At 40.3% G+C, this 25,219-nt stretch overlaps 1 protein-coding gene across 6 annotated transcripts; it reads left to right on the top strand.

The window, feature by feature from the left end:
* The first annotated feature begins 12,435 nt into the window (after window positions 1-12,435).
* Window positions 12,436-17,840, top strand: LOC131240444 (carotenoid 9,10(9',10')-cleavage dioxygenase 1-like). Of its 6 annotated transcripts, XR_009168755.1 has the most exons (7): window positions 14,048-14,478; window positions 14,973-15,056; window positions 15,153-15,221; window positions 16,377-16,416; window positions 16,619-16,708; window positions 16,904-17,389; window positions 17,481-17,840. XR_009168755.1 is itself a non-coding variant. In XM_058238676.1 (6 exons), the coding sequence occupies exons 1-5, from the start codon at window positions 12,740-12,742 to the stop codon at window positions 17,356-17,358; spliced, it is 291 nt and encodes a 96-aa protein (XP_058094659.1). In that variant the 5' UTR covers window positions 12,436-12,739; the 3' UTR covers window positions 17,359-17,389; window positions 17,481-17,840. The 6 variants fall into 6 exon arrangements, 3 of the variants coding, with proteins under 3 accessions (XP_058094659.1, XP_058094657.1, XP_058094658.1); XM_058238676.1 differs by lacking the exons at window positions 14,973-15,056; window positions 16,377-16,416 and adding an exon at window positions 12,436-12,753 and having other exon boundaries at window positions 14,448-14,478; window positions 17,272-17,389; XR_009168756.1 differs by lacking the exons at window positions 14,048-14,478; window positions 14,973-15,056; window positions 15,153-15,221 and adding an exon at window positions 16,129-16,307.
* Window positions 17,841-25,219: the final 7,379 nt, after the last annotated feature.

Raw genomic sequence — 25,219 nt, 5'->3', positions numbered from 1 at the left:
TCCTCCTCATGGATTGACTCATTAGTAAGAGGATTTTGTTGGGATGCAATCTCCATGCGAATCGCACACAGACTTGAGAGGAGAACATGGTCAAAATGGGATGATGAATGCACTCTTCAAAGTTGTGATTGGAGTGTTGCTGATTTATGTAGCAGTTGCCTGGATTGTTTCTACTATCCTATCTTAAACCGTAGTTGCTGGGTTATGTCCATATTGGTTGCAAACATTTCTTGACGTCAAATTATGTCCGCTGTTTATATATAACGTCTTTGCATTTTGTTTCATCCATCATTTGTGTCGGGTTAATGGCAGATGTAGTATTGTCTGTTACTTCCAGTGATATTGTTTTTCCTTTTTTGTAATATTGTTGTGTCTTTTAAAAAAAAAACAATAATCATGCTACAGATCCGTGTCTTTCTATTCTCTGCTCCCCACCACCAGCTATGTTTCACATCCAATTCATCTTATGAACATTTTTACATGTTCTTTTATGAGGGAATGAATATATGTCATGAATTGACTACCTCATGTGACGACATCTAAGAAATGATTGGTTACTGATGAACCATAACGGTTGTGGCCTCGAGGCATAATGAAATCTCGACCATCGAATGTCGAAAAATTCGGTAATGTGGTCAATCATGTTGTGTGGATTGATACCGATCGTACTGATTATACTAATTATAACCATGATATATAGAATCAGGTGTACGGAATTGATGTTACTTACGTTATCATGGTGGGGCCCACATTGAGTTTGGACAGTAAGTACATCATCTGAGGGCCGGATGTTTATATACAATTTCCATTTCACGGGCGAATCAATGTTAATTCCATGTGATGTCATGCTTGGGAAGCAGTGCGGCTGATGAACACTCCATTCCCAAATGATGATTTCGGAAACCATGGTCTCCTGTGATTACAAGTGCACTCTTATCTAAACATTGTGAGTGGTTTGTAGTTTGCAGATGCATTACCGCTGTAGGACCACTTATACCTTGATGGGACAGTTTCACTTCCCTCTACAATACTATACGTGAATCCAAACATGCCCTTAGAGTATGTAATGCAGATCAGCTATGCAATGCGGAGTCATTATGAGCCAAATATTAGATACCGAGGATGCAATACAATATGCAATTCTGAAGAGCCACTGTCACGCCCCAAATTCGGAAACTGGGCTCACAAAATTTCCGATCGCTGAATCCGGCGCCGACAGCCTCTGTAGAACCCCATTCTCGGCTCCCAGCGCCCATTCGCCAGGTTCCGATCCTGGGATGCTACAAGGAGGATTTTCAACATCAGTTTGATTCGTAAGAAGCATAACCAAAGGCATAACCCACAAACAACAACCAAAAACTCCATCACATTTTCACTATAATAAAAAACTTTACAAGTACAATGAGAACAAGGAAAATACAATGAAGATAAATAAAACTCCAAAAATAATCTGCCACGCGCCTAAGCCTCAATGCTGCTGCGATCCAACGTCACCTGCACGCAACAGTCGTGCATAAGCTTATAGAAAGCTTAGAGGGTGATAAAAGTGTATGCTCAAGGTGGTAATGCAGTTATGCAGTATCAGAGTAATGCGGAACATGCTGATGAATGACAAGAATACCATTAGCCGTACTAAGGCCATACGGTGCAAAGGATGATGTCGACCACACCAAGGCCATGCAATGCGAAATGCAACTCAAGCATACAAATCCTCATCTAAGTCCATATATTAATACAATTCAAAATCTGGAATATCACCGGGGTCTAGTACACTCCAAGCCAGATTGCCGCCCCATCGCGCGCAATAAGGTGAGTGAAAAAGACCTCACTATCCGCCTGCCAATATTGGGCTCGGCTCGTCAATAGCGGACCCATTCCTCGAGCTGGTCAGACTCAGCCTAGCTTTGCCCCCTACTCTCGGGCGGGTAAGGCCACACCCCCTTCCAACCGACCACGACACAGTGGAAAGTGCAACCGTCTGGTAATCGGCACTCAGCGCTCATACACCCACTCGGTCTAGACGTTGGAGCAACCTCTTGGTACCATAAGGGTTTAGGGACTTTCACCCAGGGATATCTATCGCACCCCATGTAGAACAGTATTTTCGGTATCCAATCCTGCCAACCACGATACGTCTGTGGAGGCTACGGCCCTGATGTCGCTAGGGCAGTAACCATATCACACAATGCGAATGCATGAATCACACTATCCAGTCATACAGCAATCATGCGCGTATCGTGCGCTCATGTAGGGCAACACCCCTGTACGGGAGCCCCTAAACAATCTGCCCCAAAGGCATATGCTGTGATCAGTCATTTCTCATATCAAGCATACGTATGATGCATATGATCATGAATCATGGAACTAAACATGTTATATGGGATGGATGATGTTCATAATGAAGATGGGCCCAGACGGCCTACACATTACACGTATGGCCCTAGGGGAAGTCATAATGCGGACATTTAACCAACACTATACTTGCAATGGGGACGTCAAACCGCCATTGCTCCCAAGGTACAGCCTGTCATAAACGTCATTACATAAATCATGTTGGGATTACACATTGCAATGGACCTTAGGTATATCCCATTGGGCCTTCAATATATCAAATGGGCCGTATCATATGGGCCTCATATTCATCAAGTGGGCCACATCAATGGGCCGCACCAATGGGCCTTATGTGCATTGCAATGGGCCATGACCCGTGGGCCTTAGAATGCATCAAATGGTCTTAATCTCATGGGCCTTATGTGTATCAAATGGGCCTCGCCAATTGGGCCCCATATGTACATCAAATGGGCCTCAACCCATAGGTCCTTTAATGGGCCTTAACCCATGGGCCCCTAATGCATTAAATGGGCCTCGACCCATGGGCCTTACATATACATCAAAGTGGGCCTCAACCATGGGCCACAAGTACTGAGATGGGCCTTATATATATATATATCAAAGTGGGCCTCAACCATCAATAAATTGTATATAATATATATATATATATATACACACACACCAACACACACACGCGCCCACACATGTACACGTACACAGCCGGCCCACCGTCCCTGGACGGTGGGAATAAAACACTTGCATCATTGTGGGCTCCATGTGGGGCCCACCATAATGTTTACAGTCCATCCAAACCGTTGATAAGGCCACGTGGGCCTAGATGAAGGGCGACAACAATTTTCACCCTGATCCAAAACTTCTGTGGACCCAAAAAGGGTTTCAAAGGTAGAGGTTCAATCCCACCGATTCCTACGGTGTGGGCCGCCTGAGTCTTGGATCAGGCTGATTTTTGGGGTGGGCCCACGTCAGGGGGTGGCCCACCCTGTGAACGGATTAGATGGCAGATAAACCTCAAGGTGGGGCCCACGGCTACAGCCGTGGCTGGCTGTCCGACCGTCCGTCCGCTGGACGCTGGGCGCAGGCAGCGCCTGCTGCCGTCTGACACAGCAGCGGCAGCTGCTGCTGCTGGTTTTATTTTTTTGATTTTTTTTTTCAGAATTTCCATGGTTTTCACAGGTGGGGTCCACATCCAGATAATCCACTCCGTCCAACGGCCCTCCATGGTTCCAGATAAGCAAAACAAGCCCAATATTGGGCATGTTTCGACATATAAAAGGGTTAGGGAAGGTTTCAATGGTGCAAACCACCATTTGCTACGATATGGCCCACCAGAACCTCGAGTTGACACCATATTTGGGTTCAACGCTTAACTTAAGGTTTGGAACGGAATGGATGGCGTGGATTGAAGACATACATCAAGGTGGGGCCTACATGAGTGGGCCTCCTCTATTAGCTTGGAACCAAGCTTATTTTTGTTTTCCAAAAAAAAAACGTCCAACGTCCCTGGATGCTGGACTGTTTGCCGAGCAAGGTGGGCCTCCTCATGTGGGCCACCACTGATGGATGGTGTGGTACAATACATGCAAAGTGGGCCCCACTTGTAGGTGATTTGGATGGAATACATACCTTGTGGTGGGGTCCATTCAAGTGGGCCACACAATCTCATTATCACAAAAAAAAATAAAATAAATAAAATAAAAGGGAGAGAGATAGAGAGTGAGACCCGCGTGATGGAGGGACCCCGGCACTATGGGCCCTCCCTTGCACTAAATCATACATCAAGTGGGTCCCTTGCACTAAATCATACATCAAGTGGGTCCCACTAAAATAGACGGTCTAGATGACCCTAAGCATGCAAAGAAATAAACATCATGATGGGGTCCATGGAGAATGGCCCCATCATGGAATGATCATGATGATCCAAGTAGGCCATCGGCCACATCTTAGGGTCCAAAGTGAGATCCAAACCATTGATCGGTTGGCCTCACTTGGCCCATCTTAAAAAAAATATCAAAATCTACCCTATCAAAACACCCACCACTTGATCTTCTTGCTCCCTTGGCTTCCTTAGCTCCTTGTGCTTCTCTTTGATGGAGGAAGATGAGAAATGGATGGTTGAGATGAGAGATCTAAGGATGGAAAGGTGGGCCACACATGTAGCTTGGGAGATATGGGGAGAGGCTCATACGTATGGGATTTTTGCTTATGGGAGAGTTTGAAATTGAGAGAGACTTGTAAGGGAGAGAGAGAGAGAGAGAGAGAGAGAGAGAGAGAGAGAGAGTGATGGGTGATGGAGTGATGGATGGGAAAGAGAGGGATGGGTGGTGTAAGAACTTTTTGACTTTTTTGGCAAAAGTTGTAAGAGAGGGTATGGGTGGTGTAAGAACTTTTTGACTTTGGGATTTGCTTGGGAAATGGTGAAAGGTGATGTGTACTTGACATGATGGGATTGATGGGATTGATTGATTGATGTGACACCTTATAGAGATTCCCTCGGAATTCGCACGCGTGGCGTTTTCCTCGCACCGAACGCTGGCCCACATCTCCCAACCACGGTATCGCCTCAGCGCGCAAGTCGCGGCATCGGAACCGAGGCAACAATGCGGTCGCTAAGGGATAAGTCCTGGCTTGAGTCGACTCGGGTCGACGGCATGAGAATCAGGGTCGCGCGCAAATACCGGATAAGGGTTGAAGGTTGCAGGAATTCGACCGGGAAGACCGCGGAAGCCTATGGAACGGTACGGTCTAGGATACGGGGCTTACAGCCACGAATACCATCAGCCTCATCTAGGCCATATAAATGCAAAAACATAGGCACAATCTTCACGATCTTAATAGCATTACATCAGTGCCACATACAACATGGATGAGTCACCACCAATTTTTTAAATGTTGTAAAACTAACATAAGAGTTTAGCCTATAAGAAATGCCCCGACAATCAAGACAAAATGACACTTCCTTGTTAGCTCTTATTGTTTTTTGTATTTCATATCCATATTTTAGGTTTACTTGAATATCTGATTTTTTTTTTTTTAAAATAAAAATTGTAGGGCAAGTTAATCCATCCGCAATACCTCCTCTTAATCATGCTATGGTTGATCACGGGTTTGTGTGGGCTAAATTATGCATCCCCAACACTAAAGTGTTATGTGTGGGTGCTTGACCAGTCAACTTCTGACCATGTGAGATTTTTTTAGTCATATGCCTCAGCTAGGAAATCCTTTTCTTCTATGTTTTTTCTAAACATCCTTTTTTATTTTTTTCTTTTTCCTTTTTATCTCCCTGCCATTTCTTTGAAATTGTAATTCTCATCTAGTTTCCTTTTACCAAACCAAAAATCATTTAATATTGATTTTTTTTCTTCTTTCAAATTCGGTTAAAGTTTCTGCTTTATGGATAATGTAGACACATTAGCTATTGAATGACCAAAATTGTAAGTGCTGCTTTGGAGGCCCACAATTCTAATAACCTAAACTTATAACATAAAGCTATAACCTAAACCTATAACCTATAACCTTTAATCTATAACCTATGACCTATAACCTATAACCTAAACCTAAACCTAAACCTATAACCTATAACCTAAACCAAAACCTATAACCTAAACCTATAACATAAACCTATAACCTATAGCGTATAGCGTATAACCTATATCCTATAACCTAAACCTAAATCTAAACCTATAACCTATAACCTATAACCTAAACCTAAACCTATAACCTATAACCTATAACCTAACCTAAACCTAAACGTATAACCTAAACCTAAACCTAAACCTAAACCTAAACCTGTAAACTATAGCCTTTAACCTATAACCTATAACTTAAACCTAAATCTATAACATATAACCTTTAACATATAACTTAAACCTAAACCTAAATAGAGTCGTACTTAGAGTAAGTCTTCCATCGATATTACATACGATGATCTTAATGTTTCTTACTGATGACATGCCAATTATGTGTAGCGAACACATTGAGGAGATAAAGTCCCAATACCCAACAAATTATGATCAAATGCATGAGGATTAATTTTCAGAATGGTTCACAAAACGTGTAAGATTTTACATTGTATCTCACCACACTTAAAAATTTTATTGTATTGCACAATATTTAAACCTAAGAAAATCCCTAAACAATTACATTCTGTACGTGATAATAGATGAAGACGTTGCACGCTAGCAACTCTGCGGATGCGTCTGATGCACTCTATTCACTGGCATGTGGCCCTGATAGACATGTATCTAAATATACAGGTTGTATTGTAAATAGGATTCGGTTCCACACTGAAGAACGTGAGAAGTATAGGACCACATAAAATAGTGGGGTGGTTGTGAAGGGAACGCATGAGGAGGTAGAAATTGACTTTTATGGCGTTTTGACGGATATTATTGAGTTGAGTTATTGTATAAGAAAGTGGGTGTACTTATTTAAATATAATTGGTGGGACATTGCAAATAAGAAGTTAGGAATACAGACTAACAACCACTTTACGAGTATAAATTTATCTCGGAAGTGATTTAAGGACGACCCATTTATCCTCACCAGCCAAGCCGAACAAGTATTTTACCTCGCTGATCATAAGTTAGGCGGCTCTTGGCACATGGTACAAAAAATAAAGCCTAAGAACGTATTTAACGTTCCCTTACCAGAAGTTGAAGATAATAAGGACAGGAGAAATGAAATGTCTAGGGTTGAACATGCATATCAAGAAGACATCCCATCAGGGGATATATGGACTGATCCAAATGTTGATATTGATGTGGTGCAATTGGATAGGGATGATGTGCCACCTGATCATATTGATGCCTCAATAATACATGACATTGTTAGAGATGATAACAGTTTCATTGATGACGACATTGCAGACGATAAAGAAGAAATACTGATTAGCTATAGTGATGGTGAAGAACAAACAGTCCTAAGTAATAGTGATACAGATGATGATTATTAAATATACACATGATTTACATGTCATTTTCAATTCAAATAATTTATATATTATATGTATACGTGAAAATTATAAGTCATGATTTATTCCTTTAATTGACTTGTTGATAATCCACATTTGCAGTTGAGTCAATTTTTGATTATATCCTCCTCAAACCGGAGCGTAGCGGAAGCACGCAGCATACTTCATTAGCTGTTGCAAATGGACTTTTCGGCCCTATCTTCTTCTGGTAGGGTCAAAGAGATACCCGGTCTGGTCGATGAGTGTAGGGAGGAATATATCGACGATGACTCAGATGAAAGATTATACAATCTCAAAGAAATTTTGGAGCTGATGGAGGAATATAACTGTCGAAAACTTCATATGGAAGATGCAGTTTTGTCACTTGCACATCTGAATGGAGTCCCGAGAGACTAAATTTCTCCTATTGTGACTGGCATATTGGCTGTAATAATGTCGAGTGCTTCACATAGCTTGATATATACTTCTGTAGTGTACGATAACTTACGCAGAGAGTACTTCGGATAGTTCACCTCAAAGTTGTTTCGTATTACAACGAAACACGTGTATTTAATATGGATTGATAATGTGTAATAAAGTTTTCAAAATTTACTAGAATGTTTACAGTTTTATTATATTTTGCTTACATTATAGTGTAATGGTCTAATCATATTTTAATCATCTCTATAAGCACAAGCACAAATGCATTCTACTATCAACACTACTTGTGTAATGTTTTAGTATATTTCACTTATACTGACATTATTTAAATTTATAAGTTCGTAGCTCCCCTAGCGGGGGTGGCTAACATGGAGTGTGTATACTGATATGGGTGTGTACTAACAAGCTAAACCAAAAAAAAGTTCATAGCTCGCACATATTCAGTGATGGCACTAGGTAAGAGATCATGTCGTTCATGCACTGAATCTACCACTTCCACTCGTGATGCGACGGAGATAGCATCACAGTCACATGTTGCATCACAGGCGTCTAATCCCTCAGTCGCGCATACACCGGGCACTACATGTAAGTCTAGACATATATTTCTTTTAATGACTTTTGTTTATGTTTACACTTATATATTTATCTTCCGACAGCATCGTCGACCAATCGATGAGGACGTGGACCCACGCGTGGGTTAGTTTTAGAGCGACTTGCGCGTGAGAGTAGGGTCATGGTAGAGTTCCTACAGGACTGCTTTAGACCTGTTGGGGACAATGCCAGGTTGTTTACATCAGAGGTTGGTGTCTTATGCCGATATCTGATCCTCGCCACTACCACCCGTTGGGCAGACGTGACAGATGATGTGCGGTAGCTCATCCGTCAACGCCTTACGGTAAATTTTAGTAAATTAAATTTTATTTTGTAAAAGTTCATTTACGGTTAAGTTATTTTCTTAATAAGTTTATTGCCTTAATCTATTATTTATGAAATTGCAGGATAAATTTATCTTGGATTTGAGTATTCCGTACATTTCCCATGTCGTCGACGACATGGTCAAGGAGTGGTTCAAGGAGTATCGCGGTGACTTACACTAGCGGTACAAGCGGTGTAGGAGCAACGAGGAGGTCGTACTGTCCACACCACCGCACGTGACCATTGACGACTGGTGGACACTCTGCGAGAGATTTTTGTCTGAGTCTTTTTAGGTAATATTTACATATTTACGATATCTTAAGATAATAGTTAAATTCACAATTAATAACAATGTATTATGAATAATGTGTTCAGAAGAGGAGCAGAATAAATTCCGCGAATAGGGAAAAGTTAGAAGTAAACCACGTAGCTGGTTCAAAGTCATTTGTACAACTTCGTCACGAGATGGTAAGAAATTATTGGTGATTATTAAGTTGATATATTCTTTCCATGCATTTATATTAACTCTCACTGGCCAGGAGCTCGGACCAGTAGACCTCTACAAAGGGACTCACTGTTGGCAGGCGACGGGATCTTGGGTACATCCTAGAACCTGCGAGAATTGGGTAAAAATTCTTATATTGTAAAATTTAATTGCATTGAATTATAATAATGTCATTTGTTATGAAAATTTATATTTCATTATAGGCGGCGATTGACGCCATACGCAGTCAGCCCACTCCTGATGGTACTTAGCGGAGTGAGTCAAAGATCCTTAGCAAGGTGCTTGACACCCGTTCTGGATATGTGCGTGGGCTTAGCCATGCTGCCAAGCTCATGACACCCGCTAGAGCTACCTCCAGACAATCTGTCGCTGGCGAGAGCACCCTATGTCGAGCTGATATCGCAGAGAGATAGATTCAATAGTTAAGGGTCGTCATCGAGGAGATCAAAGACTAGCTGGAGAGGCAGAGGGAGGAGCAGGAGAGGCAGAAGGAGGAGCAAGAGAGGAGGATCAAGGAGATGCGAGTGGAGCATGAGCGATGGATGCAGGAGCGATGGATGCAGGAGATATTACAGGCTCTTGTTGCACGCTTACCCACTGATGCCCTACCATCTCCACCATAATCTTTGTGATTTTTTGTATTTTATTTATGATTTATTTTATATACGAATGTTAAACTTATATGTGTTTGTGCATGGATGAATGTGATGTGGATAAGATTATTTATGTATGTATGGATGTGGTTTGTGTTTGGATGGATGTGAATGTGAATATAATGAAATATATTATAATAGGTGTATATCAGGAATTTTTGCCTGAAAGTTGAAAAAAAAGAGACTTTTCCCGACAAAAAATTTCGTAGGCAACAGTTTCATCCACATTTTTACCCATGATAAATTTCGTAGATAAAATTTTCATCTACATTTTTTACCTACGAAAATATTCGTAGGTAAAAGTTTCATCCACATTTTTTACCTACGAAAATATTCGTAGGTAAAAGTTTCATCCACATTTTTTACCTACGAAACATTCCGTAGGTAAAAGATTCAACCACATTTGTAGCTACGAAAACTTTCATAGGTATAAGTTTCATCCACATTTTTACCTCCATCAAATTTCGTAGGTAAAAGTCTTACTGTTGTTAATACCTACGAAAATTTTCGTAGGGAAAAGTTAGTCAACATTTTTTACCTACAAACAATTTCGTAGGTAAAAGTCTTAGTCTTACAGTTTCATCATCATTTTTACCTACAAACAAATTCGTCGGTAAAAGTTTCGTCAACATTTTTTACCTATGAAAAAATTTGTCAGTAAAAGCCTTACCATTCTTGACAATACAAATTTTCATCAATAAAAGCCTTTTCCTACGGTCTTTTACCGACGAAGTTGTCGATAAAAAAATTCATCGGTAATACTCATTACTAATGAAAAAACATCATTTACCAACAAATTTTTTCTTCGGTAAAAGAGCAATTTCCCGTAGTGAGGCTTTCGCAGGAAATCCGCATCCCTTTTCCCTGCAGCGTTATATAGAAGAAGCTTATGATGTAACGTAGTGTATATGGCCACTATGATGTACGGCCCACATCCAATCCATGTATGATGTAGAGCAGGTCGCGGATAGTTTCATGGCCAAGATGGACATGAAAAGGCCCGATCGGAGGTGGAAGTGATCCGGATCGTCAGGACCTTAAAATGAACTTATCTCGCAAACTGAAATGAGTTATCCGATGTGCCATATATGATTTTGGGGTAGGACGAGCTAGTTTAGCCACCCAACCCATTGTGCCAGGTTGCGCATACCGATTTTGAAAAATACCATTTGATCAAGTGTAGAATTCCCATTTGATTTTCGTTTTTAATATTTATAGTAAGTTTTAGTTTGATTATAACTCTTCATCCTTGGGTCCTTACTCTTACTCCGGTGATAGACTCTCAGGAGTTTCAACACCGGGTTGAGGGTTTGAGTACCCATAGGTGGTGAAATCCCACTAAGGTGTGAGTGTGTTAAAAAAAATAAAAATAAAATTCTTCATCCTTTGAGCTTTAGAAGTTGCGTCCAAATAAGCTATTTGAATAATTCGAAGAATAGCATCTATTTTTGGCCGAAAACCATGATGACTCGTAGACATCCTTACCCTTACCCCGATGGTAGACTCTCAGGAGTTTCAACACTCGGTCAAGGGTTCGAGTATCCATAGGTGGTGAAATCCCATTGCAGCGTGAGTGTGTGGGGGTGTGTGTGTGCGTGTGTAGAAAAAAGAAAAGAAAAGAAAAGGTCACAATTTATAGGAGTTTTAGTTGTAGTTTAATTTCAAAACTTCTTCCAAGGTTTACTATATATCCCTATTTAATTTAAAGGGTTGTAAGCTCGTTTATTTCATTCATCAATCATTTTACAAAGTTTTTAGAATTTACTTCTATTTTCCTTGCTTTTTGCTTGTGGATTCGAGAAGTCTAGGTGAAAAGTCCAGTGACGCTCCATGGATTTGGAGTAGTTATCCTTGAGGAAGACGGTGGTCAAACTCATCATGTTCATCCCTGGGTCAATCTATAAAGTTAAATCAGGTTGATCCAAAACATAAGAGTGTCACACCATGGGGAACGGTTGGCATATATATGAAGCCCACCCTTAAAACCACTCAGATTGTGTTTTTGGGCTCAACGTACTGTATAATCCATCTAAGGTGATGAGCTCCATCAGGATGAGAGGAGAACTCTGACATTCAAAAATCAAATCATTCCAACACTCAAGTGGGCTACTACAAATGATTTTAGAGGTTTTAGACATGATTTTATGGGGTACAGTCCACCTGAATTTTGGATCAGTCAGATTTTTGGGCTCGAAGGAGAATACGAGGGATTTCACGTGATGGAACACCAACAAAATCGTTTAGCCTGTACGATTAGTATCTTGGTTAAGAAACGGCTTTAATCCGTTCCTGAATTTGAAACGCTACTACTCCGTACTAGAATTGTTGCTGTTATACGTCGTTATTTCCACTATTTTGTTGGTGTGTCCCAATTGAGTGTTGGATCTTCTTATTTTTTTTTATTACTATGTTTTATTGTTTTATTTTGAAACAGATGGACGGAATGGATTCGATTAGTAACCTCTGAGGGGACCCCACAAGCCCAAGAGGCACACTGCATCCATCTGCTACAAACTACCGAATAATTTAAACCTTTTTCTTATGCCAAAATCCCTAGAATCCCTCATTTCATTTCGCATCCATCACCGGCTCCATCTCCCTCTCCCTCTCTCAATCTCCCTCTCCCTCTCTTTCGATCTCCCAATCTCAACCCTCTCTTTCGATCTCCCTCTCCCTCCCTCTCCCTCAATCTCCCTCTCCCTCGATCTCCCTCCTTTACTTTTTTGATGATTTGAGTGTAAGGACACAGGATCTCTCATCTTCCAAGCTTCAACCCACGCCTCGATTTCTCTTTCCCATCTTCCAAGCTTCAGAATCTTCCTCTCTCTCTCTGTGTCATCTCTTCCTAACTTTCTCTAGTCATCGCCTCCGGCTAAATCGCCGGATTTTGATCCGCCCTCAATCTTATGCCATTCTCGCCTTATAATGAGCTTAATCAGGTCCGCCTCTCTATCTCTCTCTCTCTCTCTCTCTCTCTCTCTCTCTCTCTCTATCTCTCTCTCATCCCACCCGAGAAACACTTGGGATTGTGGCCATCATAAGGGCCTGTTTGGATGCCTGTAAGTTCTTTTAAGTTGTGACTTACTTGTAAGTGACTTACAGGTAACCTGTTTGGATGTAAGTTGTAAGTCACTTACAGGTAAGTTACTTTTTCTGTTTGGATAACGTGTAAGTTACTTACAGGTAAAAAGCTGTATATTCACATCAAGCATAGCTTAGATTGGGGAATCGTTCTAAAATGTTATAATCATATAAAAAAACATGGTATCAAATATGTTATTTTGTTAAGCCCATCAAGATGAATATTTGAGATGATTATTAAGCTAAACCAATCATCAAGTGGGCTATAAAAGTGGGCCCACGAATTCAAAAAATCTATAATATGGAGTAATAACTCAATTTAAGCATTGAGAATAAACTTAAAAACATTAATAGAAAATCTAATAATTAAATTACTTGCATTCCAACTGTGCAATCTGATGTAATTTCCAAGGGCCAGCGCATCATCAATCCCACTTTATTATCAAAGTTTTTCTCATTCTCTAATGAGGAGTTTGATGCTCAGGATCTAAGAGATTCACCAACACTGATGTAGATCGTTAAATTACTTGCATTCTAACTGTGCAATCTAAGAGATTCACCAACACTGCGAGTACATCACAGGATCACCAACCACAGGCCACAGTGAGACCAACCAGATAAACGATCTACGGGATCACCAACCACAAGCCACAGTCCTTGACGGTTTCATGGGATGCTGCATCACATGGTCCGTTCAGATTAGAGGCCCATGACACGTGTGAAAAAATATGCAGGTGCGTATAAGTGACTGTTTGGATGCCAGCGTGCCTTACAGAGTAACATCAAACCACTCCCATTTTCAAAGGAGAAAAAAAGGGTAGATGAAACCCTACCGTTTTAGGAGGAGAAGAGACGGAAGGCAGTAACTGCAGCGAGAGATTGCAGAGACGGAGAGAGATTTGGTGGGTTGGTGCATTTCTCCCTCTTCCCCTCTTTTTAAAAATCTGACCGTTGAGCTTGTAAGTGACTTACAGGGAAGTGACTTCCCACCCCCATCCCCCTGCAGTTTTTTGGTAGATTTGCCTGTGACTTACAGGTTGTAAGTTACTTATAGGTGATTTTTCTCCCCCACACACCACCTGTAAGTGACTTCCCTATAACTTCCTACTTCCTACTTACCCAACTTACAGGCATCCAAACAGGCCCTAAAAATTTCGGGCTGAGCTCGGGCTGGACTATTTTGGCCCATAACGGGCCTTATGGTAGGTCCGCACGTGTGCCGCATGTATGCGTGGGGCTGCGTCGTGGGGCTTGTAAGCCTTTTATCGTATATGATCCCATTGAATTTCAATTACTGGTATTATCAGTATATTCCGTCTACATCGTCGTTTTGTATTTTTTCTTCCTAAGCTCTGTGTTCTGATTTCTGCAGCCGTCATCTGTGTTTAAAGAATTTGTTTTCTTTCTTTTGATTTTGCTTCATTCTGCGATTTTTCTCTTTACTTTTCTGATGATCTGATTGCTTATACTTGAGGGCCTATTCAACTACGTAAAGAATTTCTTGATTCAATTACGTGGTCCTAATCAACTATTACTGTCTGTACATGGTCAGGTTGGCAGTTGGAGATTCGTGGTCCGCTAGGGTAAGCAATTTGCACTCACTTTCCAATTCCCAAAGGGTTGAGAAGACTAATTGCTGCCTGTAGTTTTCATTCTACCATGTTTTTCTAAGGAAGTAGTCATAGCTCATCCAGACCTTGATTTGTTGAAGTTGCCGCCTGGATGGATTATGCATTACATATCTTATCAACAGGAAAAGCGTAACCTTTTTCTTTGTGGCCTACACATAGAGGCTTACGAACTTGCGAACAGAAATGCAATAATTGTCCACATTTGGGGAATGGCACACCAATGATCTGGATTACTGAAACATGGTCTCCCATTGTAAGAAGTGAAAATTCATGTAGGCTGTGTAAGTCTGCAGTTTTCATATTGTATGAGTCCGTATATCTAAGTATTTATTAAGCACTTTGGTATGTGTCCATACATGTGCTCCCACAACTATCCATGCTATTCATCTACTTTTCTTACCATGTCTGGTTGTAATCTACCAAAATTCCTCCAATCAACGGTTCAGATCATCCAATCAGGGTAAAATGCCCCATTCAATGAAGTTCCTCCAATCTCTTATTGCCTTGAAGCTCCGCTGCAACATCCAGTTGTATAATCTCTTATTGCCTCGAAGCTTCCCATTTCTCTGTTTCTGCATCAGACTATTAGTTAGCTTCTATATTTTGAGTTCTTGTTCACCTTGTAGGTTCGCAAGTTTAGTAAACACTGCAGAAGCTATGACAAATGTGTGGATGGATTTGATCATCATTGCCAGGTATATAGTTAAATGCTCTTTGTATTTTTATTTTTTATTTTAAAGAAGAAGAAGAAGCTTTTCTAAGGGTTTTGTTGGCCCATATGCGACCACACATGTCAACTAGGCGGGTGGGTTGGTGCATTCAAGTTGCATTGAGTGGGACTTGGGACCCACAGTGTAGATGATTTGGCATCAGTCAGAGTGAGCCACATGCGTACGCCGTATGGACCATTGATGAAAATTTTAATGACTATCCATTGTTTTCATGCAAATGGGGCACATTTGATGAGTTAATTAGCCTAATTTATTTGGCCAGGTCAGTTGATTGTTTGCATCCTGATGAATGGCTAGGTTATCCTACAGCATTGGCATGAACTCATCGAACGTGACCTTTCCATCACTATTGGCATCCATCCGGTCGAAAATCTCATCAAGCTTCCCAGGTTCTTTTATGTCTGCTGGAAGGTAGTCTTCTGGCAAGGCCTATATGGATTTCAGTTAGCAGATGTTTTCTACCATGTCCAACTAAAACTACAGAGAAATACTAAGGTGATTCATGTGCAGGCAGACTGGAAAGGTGGAGATTCAGGTCACACATGTACAAGATCCAGGCTGTTCATTAGGTGGGGAATGCCATGAACACACCTTGTCCCAAAATTCTGGCTGGTCTACATATCAGGTGAGACACACAAATGTTGAACATAGATCAACATGTATGGCTCCCCTAGTAAGTGGATTGTTGTGATTTTTGGGCTAGGGCATCTTCAAGGTGGCCTCCATCAGATCAATGGACATATCTTGCACCTTTGTACTGCCTTAGCATTTCTTGATACTCTGCATATTTTTTTACCCTTTTGTATTTGCAGATTCTCATAAGTTAAAACAAGGGGATACATAATCCCACTTTTTTTTTCCTTCTATATTTTCAGATTCTCACACAAGAATATTGTGTTTGGAAAGGCATTTGGTTGAATATCTTCATATGTGGCAAGATATATATAAATCCCTTGATATTTCAGGGCAATGTTGGCACGGTTGGGTGGTTGAATAAGTTGTGTTTGGCATCTGTGTATGTAGAGTGCAGAATTTTCATCTGCTGGAAAGGTACTTAAGAGATGCTAGATTTGGTTCAATTTGTATGGAAATACTAATGTATTTACTTGGGCCATGTAGATGATGCATAGGTGCAGTATATGGATCGTGTACGCCTTGGGTAAATAACTTGGCATTTCACAGTGATTGATCAATTCTAAATTGTTTGGAATCTTATATGATTTGTGATATTTGGGATATTTTGATAAACATGATGCATAGGTGCAGTATATGCCTTTTGTTAATGGTTGGAGAAATCAATAGTTGTGAAGCTAGTTCCATTACATTAACTAATTCTTTGCTTGCTTTACTCCTATTTTCAGGAAATGGTGAAGGGTGGGAAGCTAATCTTGTCATTTGATGCAACAAAGAAAGCTCACTTTGGCGTGGTTGGTTTGATATTATCCTTCAAGGTTAGGTTGCAAGACTGCCAATTCCTTTTGGACTTCCAAGTAATCAAGACACAAGAACAGAACACAGTTCTGTTGGGGTTTCTTGCTCATTCTGCTTATGGAATACTAATCTCATCTTGTCTGTCTCATGAAAAAACCTCATCAAAATTTGAACCCACGCTTCAATCGTTTATCTGGTGCACAACAACAATGTAGATCCATGTAGGATACTGGATAAGCTGATGAATCCCATGGCATTTGACATCAGGTTACATGGATGCACATAACATTCTCTCGACTTGAAGAGCTTTTTATTTTATTTTATTTTATTATTCTCCAACACCTGATACTGAATATAACATTTTGCTCACTGGTGGGAGTTTTTGGAATGGCCAATCAAGTCATTGAGAACCATCCATTGTCATCTAACATTTAGCTTGCATCACTGATTGAACTGTTGAATATTTTTGTTACCAGGGAACTGGCATCATTTTCTTGAAAACTTGTTTGTTATTTCATGAATAGGAAAATACTAGGTGTTCTTTGGGTCTCTTTTAATACTTTCAGTTGCTTTCTTGTACTAGCCAATGCTTGGGAGGAGGAGGATGAAATTGTTTTGGTCACTTGTCAAATTGAGAATCCTGAACTGGACATGGTCAGCGGACCTGTGAAAGAGAAGCTTAAAAACTTCATAAATGAGTTGTATGCAATTCTGACCATCGGTTAATTATCGTTGAAAATCTTGTTCCGGTGTTTCTAACTTTTTTTTTTCTTTGTTTTCTTTTTGAGCTAGATATGAAATGCGATTCAACATGAAAACTGGTGTTGCTTCACAAAAGCAGCTATCAGCATCTGCTGTAGATTTTCATCGGATTAATGAGAGTTACACTAGCAGGTATGTCTTTATTCCTTACCCCTTCGATGTTGGCAATGCGGTAGAGCTTAGATTTTGGAACCGTTTGAAGGGGATAATGTGAGAACTCGCTTCTTATTTCTGGAAGATTGTTGGAAAAGAAACTTGATACCCAAGGACCAATTAACTTCAATTTCTATAGTTAGTAGTTCCACTGGTCTTCTAGATGAACAAGCAGTCCTGCAATTGTATATTGCACTCTTTTATCACCATCATTGCTGATAATAGGAAATTCATGAAGTCATCACTTACCATCTTGTGGATCTTTGTGTCCTTTGTGGCTTTGATGTGACATCTGCCATTGGCACATTTGATGTGATGTCTTCCCTTTGCGCCTTTGATGTGATAATTACCCTTTGTGGCTTTCATTAGATATTTGCCCTAAGTGGCTTGATGGATTATTTCTGTTTATCTATATGATGGTAAGATCCACTTGTGGCACTACGATTGGCCACTAGTCATGGAGGTTACCATTAAACATCCTAATGTTGGAGTCTCATGAGCTAGGGATGGTGGAATGAGACATTATGCTCGAGCTGTCAGCCTACGTTGTGTGACGAGCCTCCCGTAGTGACCTTTGAGCTTTCTTAAATTGGCTGGTTGTAATCGGAATAATAATGGATGAGTTAATCATGCATTCATATCATATTGACGATGACGGGTGGTTAATTCTGAATACTGTAGTACGTGCCCTTAGGCTTAGTGGGGTATCGTTTCGCTAGCTCCCAAACCATCGACTATCGACCTACATACTTGATGTACGATGGCTTGGTCATTATACTTGTACGTGATGTACGCACGTGATGTATTACGCTGGTGACCGGCCATATGCATGGATGATGAGCCCAAGTCCGACTGGATGAGCATCCCCAGGTCGATGTGCATTCACGCATCCATGCATTTAACCAAGACTGCATCATGTATTGTTTTGGATGCTTTATTCTTTAAAACTATGCTTGACTAATGCGGCAGTGTGTATTCTTAAGGGAAATTCACACTGAGCTGGCCACTTATTCATCAAATATATAACCGTATAGGTAGTACAGGTGGCTTAAATAATATGCATGTTCAGACTTAATGAAGAACAGGGTACAATTGGAAGGACACATGGCTATATCTGCCAAGAGAAGCTGCGCGATCTTGCGGCTCAAATTTATATGCATTTTATTATTTCTCATATGTAAATTGTGTAATTCTTGTATTTGTTAATATGGAGACATTGGTTTGTATAAGTCATTATGGGCAGCCGCTCGTATATTTTAAATGCAAATGAAAATTTTCCTTTTTGTTTGATTTGTCCATCTATCGTTAACTGCTAACTTTGAAAGAAAAAGAAAAGAAAAAATCTAAATTTGGCTATCTTTAAAGGTTAACACTCGGATTTTTGGAGAACGAGTCATATACTTAGGCTCCGAAAGCTCAGGGCGTTACAAATCACTAGGAAGGAATCGTGATAGAAGAAGGCGTCTCATCCGTGGCCATGATAAGATGGGCGCCTTATTCTGTCGAGCACATGAGAGTTGTAATTGCTTCCACCATGCAAAAGTACCAAATTTTAATTTAAACGCTATTAATTTCACCTTTTGTATGCTTTTACATGTCCATGTAATTAAAATATCATTTTACTTCGATTAGCTAGTCGAGGAAATCTGCTATGCGTAATATACCATTAAAAATAAGAAGTTTAGCGTTACCTCGATAGGCTCTTTCAGCACGATCTAGATGATCACTTCCATGGATTAGTCGTCGAGTAAAGCCTTTATTAAGGTTCTCGTCACTAGAACTTGAATCATTTGATGTAACCTTATGATTTACCACTGGTAGTGCTCTACGAAAATCGAAGTTGTACCGTATAACAACCACAGGCGGTGGAGCATCGCCTAGGGCTCGAGGCAGAAGTAGCATATCTGCCAGATGGTCAAGGGTTGCCTGCAGCCCTTGCATAGTCAATTGACTCTCTCTCGGTGGAAAGCTTTCATTCTTTCCGAAAGATAACGAATTCCTAGATCACTGTCTATAAGATTTTGATTCATACCTTCGTTGTTTTGACATCGGCCCAAGGGGAATCCTCACTTTGGTACCAATTGACATAAGGATGAACGTGATGAGGTCGATCACCATCTTCCTCAAGGATAACTACTCCGAATCCACAGAGCTTCTATGGACTCCTCAGAAAGACTTCTCGAATCCATGAGGAAAAAGAAAGAAAAATATAAATAAATTCTATAAAATTCGTAATTTGATTAATGAATAAAATAAACGAGTTCACAAACCTTTAAATGTGGATACTAAGCCATGGGAGAAGTTTCAGAATCAAACTCTAAAATTCCTAGAATTTGCAACTTACTATAAATAGTAAACATAGTATTTATTAACGGTCATGATGTCTTATAGTGCACAAGGTTTTCAACCAAAAATAGTAAGTGTCCTATTTGGTTGAACCATTACGTTCTCCTAATTATTCTAAGAACTTTTCATGTTGGGCGCAACTCCTAAAGCTCAACGGATGAAGAGTTATACTGAAACTAAAAATTACTATAAATAATAAAAATGAAAATAAAAAGGGAATTTGACGGTCGACGGTATTTTGCAAATTCGGTACAACCCGGATTAGCGGGTTGGGTAGCTAAAGTAGCTCGTCCTACCGCAAAATCATATATGGTACATCGAATAACTCATTTCGAATTGTAAAATACACCTGATTTAAAGTCTAACGATCTGGATCATTTCTGTCATTGACCGGGCCTTTTCTAATCCATCTTGGCCATGAAACTTTCCGCTATTCACTCGACATCAGGTTTAATTCTGAAGTAGACTACACCACATGAAATAGTAGCAACTGATGCCCACCATTGAAAACATTTGGGTGCCACAAAAGAATTTAATCAACGGGATATTTGTGTTTTATCTTCATCCAGGTTTGTGTAACCTTATGAACAGGTAAGATGGCAAATAAAGCTCATGGATGGTCCTAGGAAGGTTTCAGCGGTAGTTCGTTCAATCTACACGAGTATATGAGGTGGTTCACTTAGACTTTGCATGTGCCTCATTTTTGGGCTCATGCTCGATAATGATCTGAAAAAATTGATAGATGGCGTGGATCTAATACATCAATCATGGTGGGACCCAGAGAAGTTCCATACGTTGAAAGGTGTGCTGAATAATACTCCATCTCCGGGAGAGAAAATCTACGTATTATGTGAGATGGTGTCATCGGCCATGACATGAACCAATGAGAAGGGAGGGGCGCAAAAATTGTCTGTGCCTTTAACTTAGACGATCCACACTAAACCTAGACACCCTTTAACCTGCTAGAGCTAGAGCTGGGCAACGGTCCGGATCGGATTGGATTTGATCTAACTCGACTCAATCCAAAGTCTTAGTGGCCTGATTCGAACTAGATCCAATCCAGGATCGAGTCTGGGTCACCTGACTCGGACTGATCCGATATATGGTAGGCCTAACCCGAACCGAGTCCGACTCAGTCAAGGAAACCGAGTCAGATCGGGTTCGGTAGGATTCAGATGGTATGAATTTAATCTAATTGTTTCATGTGGTGTGGTCCACTTTAGCCTTTAATATAATTTCTTTTTGGACTCAAGGCCTAAAATAATATGTCAAAATGGATGAACGGCTTACATAAAAAACATACGTCAAGGTGGCCCCACATGGCCATGAAAGAACACTTTGCACCGTATGCATGCTTTTACCCGGCGTGTCACGTTCACTGCACGAAATTGCAATGATTGCTTTTCACACAAGTAACTTGCTGCAACGACGTTAGCAAGTTCTGTGGGTCTCATAATGGGGTATGTGTTATATTCAAACCGTCCATCCATTTGGCAAGCTCGTCATAAGGCTTGTGATAAAAAATAAGACAGATCTAACTATCAAGTGGACCATAAGAAGTGTTTAACGGTGAAAATCATTCTCTGCTGCTATTTGTGGTGTGGTCCAGATGATCTTTTGATATTATTCATTTTTTGAATAATGCTCTAAAATAATCTCTAAAAATATATGAACGGTGTAGATATAATAAATACATCACTGTGGGGCTCATATAACTTTGATCTCTTTGAACCGTTCGTACAACTCGGAGCTCGAGGAGCGTCAGTTTCATCTCCCCACGCCACTGCGTAGCCAGCTAGCATAGCTAGCTACGGAAGCGGATTGTGTAATATGTAACTCAGTACGCTGGTCGCTAAGTGTACTGAGTAAACTCTGTGGGGTCCACTGTGATTTGAATATTTTATCTACTCTGTCCATCCATTTTAATAGATAATTTTATGGTTTCATTCCAGAAATGAGATATATCCAAATCTCAAGTGGACCTCACCACGGGAAATAGTGTGAATTGAAATTCTACGGTTGAAAATTTCTTGGGGCCTACAGAAGTTTTGGATCAAGCTGATATTTGTTTTTTAACCTTCATTCATGTCTGCGTAATCTTATGAACAGGTTGGATGACAAATAAAAATCGCTGTAGGCCCTAGCATGGTTTCAACGGTGGAAGTCCTTATTCGCATGGTTTCTTATACTGTGGTCCACTTGAGCTTTTGGAATACTTATATTTTAGACTCAACCGTTAAAATGATCTCGAAAAACGGATGGACGGCATGGATAACCCAGTACATTCATGGTAGGCCCACCTGAGTTTACTTTGTACAATAAAAGTGTAATGAGGAACTCAGTATGCAATCCTTCCCTATTTACTGGGCTACAGCTGTAGCTGGTGGGTGACAGTTGGCTACTCCGAGTGTTCTGTGTTCGGTGATATGTGGGCCCCACCATTATGTATGTATTTCATCGACGTCGTTCATTCATTTTTACATATTATTTTAATGCTTGATATAAAATATTAGAGGGATAAAAATCTCAAGTGGACCACACCACAGGAAAATAATAATGATTGGGTATCCTCCATTAAAATCCTCCTAAGGCTCCGGATCAGATCGGATCTAATCGGATCGGGTCCATTCGGATCGGGTTTCGGATCGGATCGGTTCGGATTGATCACAATCCAATCCTGATCTGAAAGGCATTCAGATCTGAACTAACTAACTCGATCCTCCCCGATCCAGACCGTCGGTTCGGTTAGGATCGGGTCGGATCGGGTCTGATCGGGTCGGATCCACCGGATTGGATCCGTTTTGCCCAGCTCTAGCTAGAGCGATTGCCTGTGATCCTGTGCACAAATATATATTGGGCTCGGGCTGTGTGGGCCCATGGAGATGTCTATGATAAATTCACTCCGTCCATCTATTTTGAAAGACCACGATAAGACAGGATTCTAAAAATTATGCGAATCCAAAACACAGGTGGGCCACACCAAAAAAAAAAGTGGGAAGCACGATGTCCACCACTGAAACCTTCCTAGAGTTGACCATGATGTTTATATGCCATCCAAACCGTTCTTATAATTATTACCACTCAGATAAACCGTAGGAACGAATATCATCCGGATAGAAAACTTCTGTCAGTACCAGGCATTCAATCCCCTCTGTTTCGTATGGTATGGCCCACATGAGTTTTGGATATGCGGTCTTTTGAAAACAAATAGAGGAATGAATTTTTCTGGGATGTCCAAGACAGGAGAGCCTTTAACTTGAATATAGTTTGCAAAGGGTGGGCCATCTATTTTTTGAGATCATTTTAGGGCATGAGCCTGAAATGATGCGGATCCAAATCTTAGGTAGACCATATCATAAGAAATCATGGTGATTCAACGAACACTATTAAAAGGCCACAAAAGTTTTGGACGAAGTTGTATCTATGTTTTCCCTTCATTCACGTCTGTGTAACTAAATGACAAGTATGTTAGACAGAAAATAAATGTTACAGTGGGCTCAGACAGTTTTTAATGGTGGGCGTTCTTCCTATGTTTTGGTTCACCTGAGATTTGGATCTGACTCACTTTTGGGCTCATGCCCTAAAATGATCTGATAAATGGATGGCCTGGCATGGATGAAACACATACGGCATTGTGACCCACGTGGCACGGGCCGGTTGCTGCCTGCACATTCAAAGTCCGTTTTTATTTTTATTCCCATCCTCGTTAGTGGGTATTTTTGTCATTTTGGGAAAAATGATAACGGAAATTTAAGTAAAACTAACCGAAGCCATCCATTTGACAATAACGTAATAAAAGAGGTATCTTAATAAAAATGTAATTTAAAAAGGTACTCAGTGTAAGTAGCGCATTAATCAGGTAATAATACGTTAAAATCTCTTTTTTATGGCCATCCACTAAAATAAGTTGGAAAAATTTATTGATGATGTAGATATACAATGCATACATCAAGGTGGGCCCCACAGTCAAGGTAGCACCTACCTGGTTGGATATGGGGTTGCAGCTAATCCACCTCCACCAACATGGAACAAATTATTTATTTTACACATGCACACACACCCCCACACACTCACATAGTAGTGGGATTTCACCACCTATGGATACTTGAACCCTTGACAGGGTGGTGAAACTCCCAAGAGTCTACCATCGGAGCAAGAGTATTCCCTGCGCTTTTATGGTGTGACTATTCCCTACATATTCACGCAATTGTTGATTAAGTGCCTTCAATCAAGTGTTTAAAAAGGGTTATCAATTTGATCAACAGTCTGGTTGATTTGATTGAGAACATCCTGAAAATACAAGTTTACTCTCTATACACTTTTGGGCACTTTCGATTCAATCGACAGTGGGTGTTGATTCGATCGATTGGTCATCGATTGGAGTCGATTTGATTGATGGTTTGTGTAACTTTTGTGTAAGTGCACGGTTTTGTTTCTAATTTTGTTTGGGGGTTATATAAACCTTGTTAATACAAGATTATGGTTAAATCCTGAGAAAGATAAACATGAGAGCTTTAGAGCCAAGGGATTTGAGAGGGAGAAAACTAGAATTTTCAATTCTGTAAGTGATAAGACCTAAACTAGATGTGGGTCATCCATCATGTAATGTCCACCTTTGATATAACAACTCTAATTTTTGTGACCCACTTAAGACCTTGACTAAAACAAATTAATAATTGAATTTTCCTTTATTAATAAAAACCAAGCACTAACCTAGTTAGTAAAACCACTTTCGGTAGAGGGATATGTCAGAAAATTGATTCCTTACACTATAGGAATTATATTTTAGCCAAAATACACCAAAACCCTAGTGGAAACTTATAGAATTAGGGCTTCCACTCTATTTAAAGGGGAGATCTAAAAAAAATTCCTGTGGAAAACCCTCAACCTAAGAGACACTGGGAGAGAGAAAGAAGGCCTGTAAAAGAAGAGCCTCCATCGATAAGATTTCATTTTTCCACTCTTATTTTATATAAATTCTTATCTAAAAACCTTAAATCTAACCAATGCACATGGTAGCTTTACCTTACGTCCATTGTTTTGATATATGAAGGAGCTTTTGAATAAGGAAACGGTTTTCGTATTATTTCTGTGTATTATGAAGATCAGCTTTATGAAATCCAACCGTGTCAGTGTAGGAGATTCGAATCTAAGGATCCTAAATCCAAATCATGTTAGGACCTGAATCTTAGAGTGATCCAACAGAGGAATTCTGCAACGATCTGCGATGTATAATCCATAAGAGCTTTTGTCGAAAATAGTTTTCAACT

Source organism: Magnolia sinica, chromosome 3, assembly GCF_029962835.1.
Source record: "Magnolia sinica isolate HGM2019 chromosome 3, MsV1, whole genome shotgun sequence".
Classification (NCBI taxonomy): Eukaryota; Viridiplantae; Streptophyta; class Magnoliopsida; order Magnoliales; family Magnoliaceae; genus Magnolia; species Magnolia sinica.
This window is presented reverse-complemented; position numbering and strand designations above follow the sequence as displayed.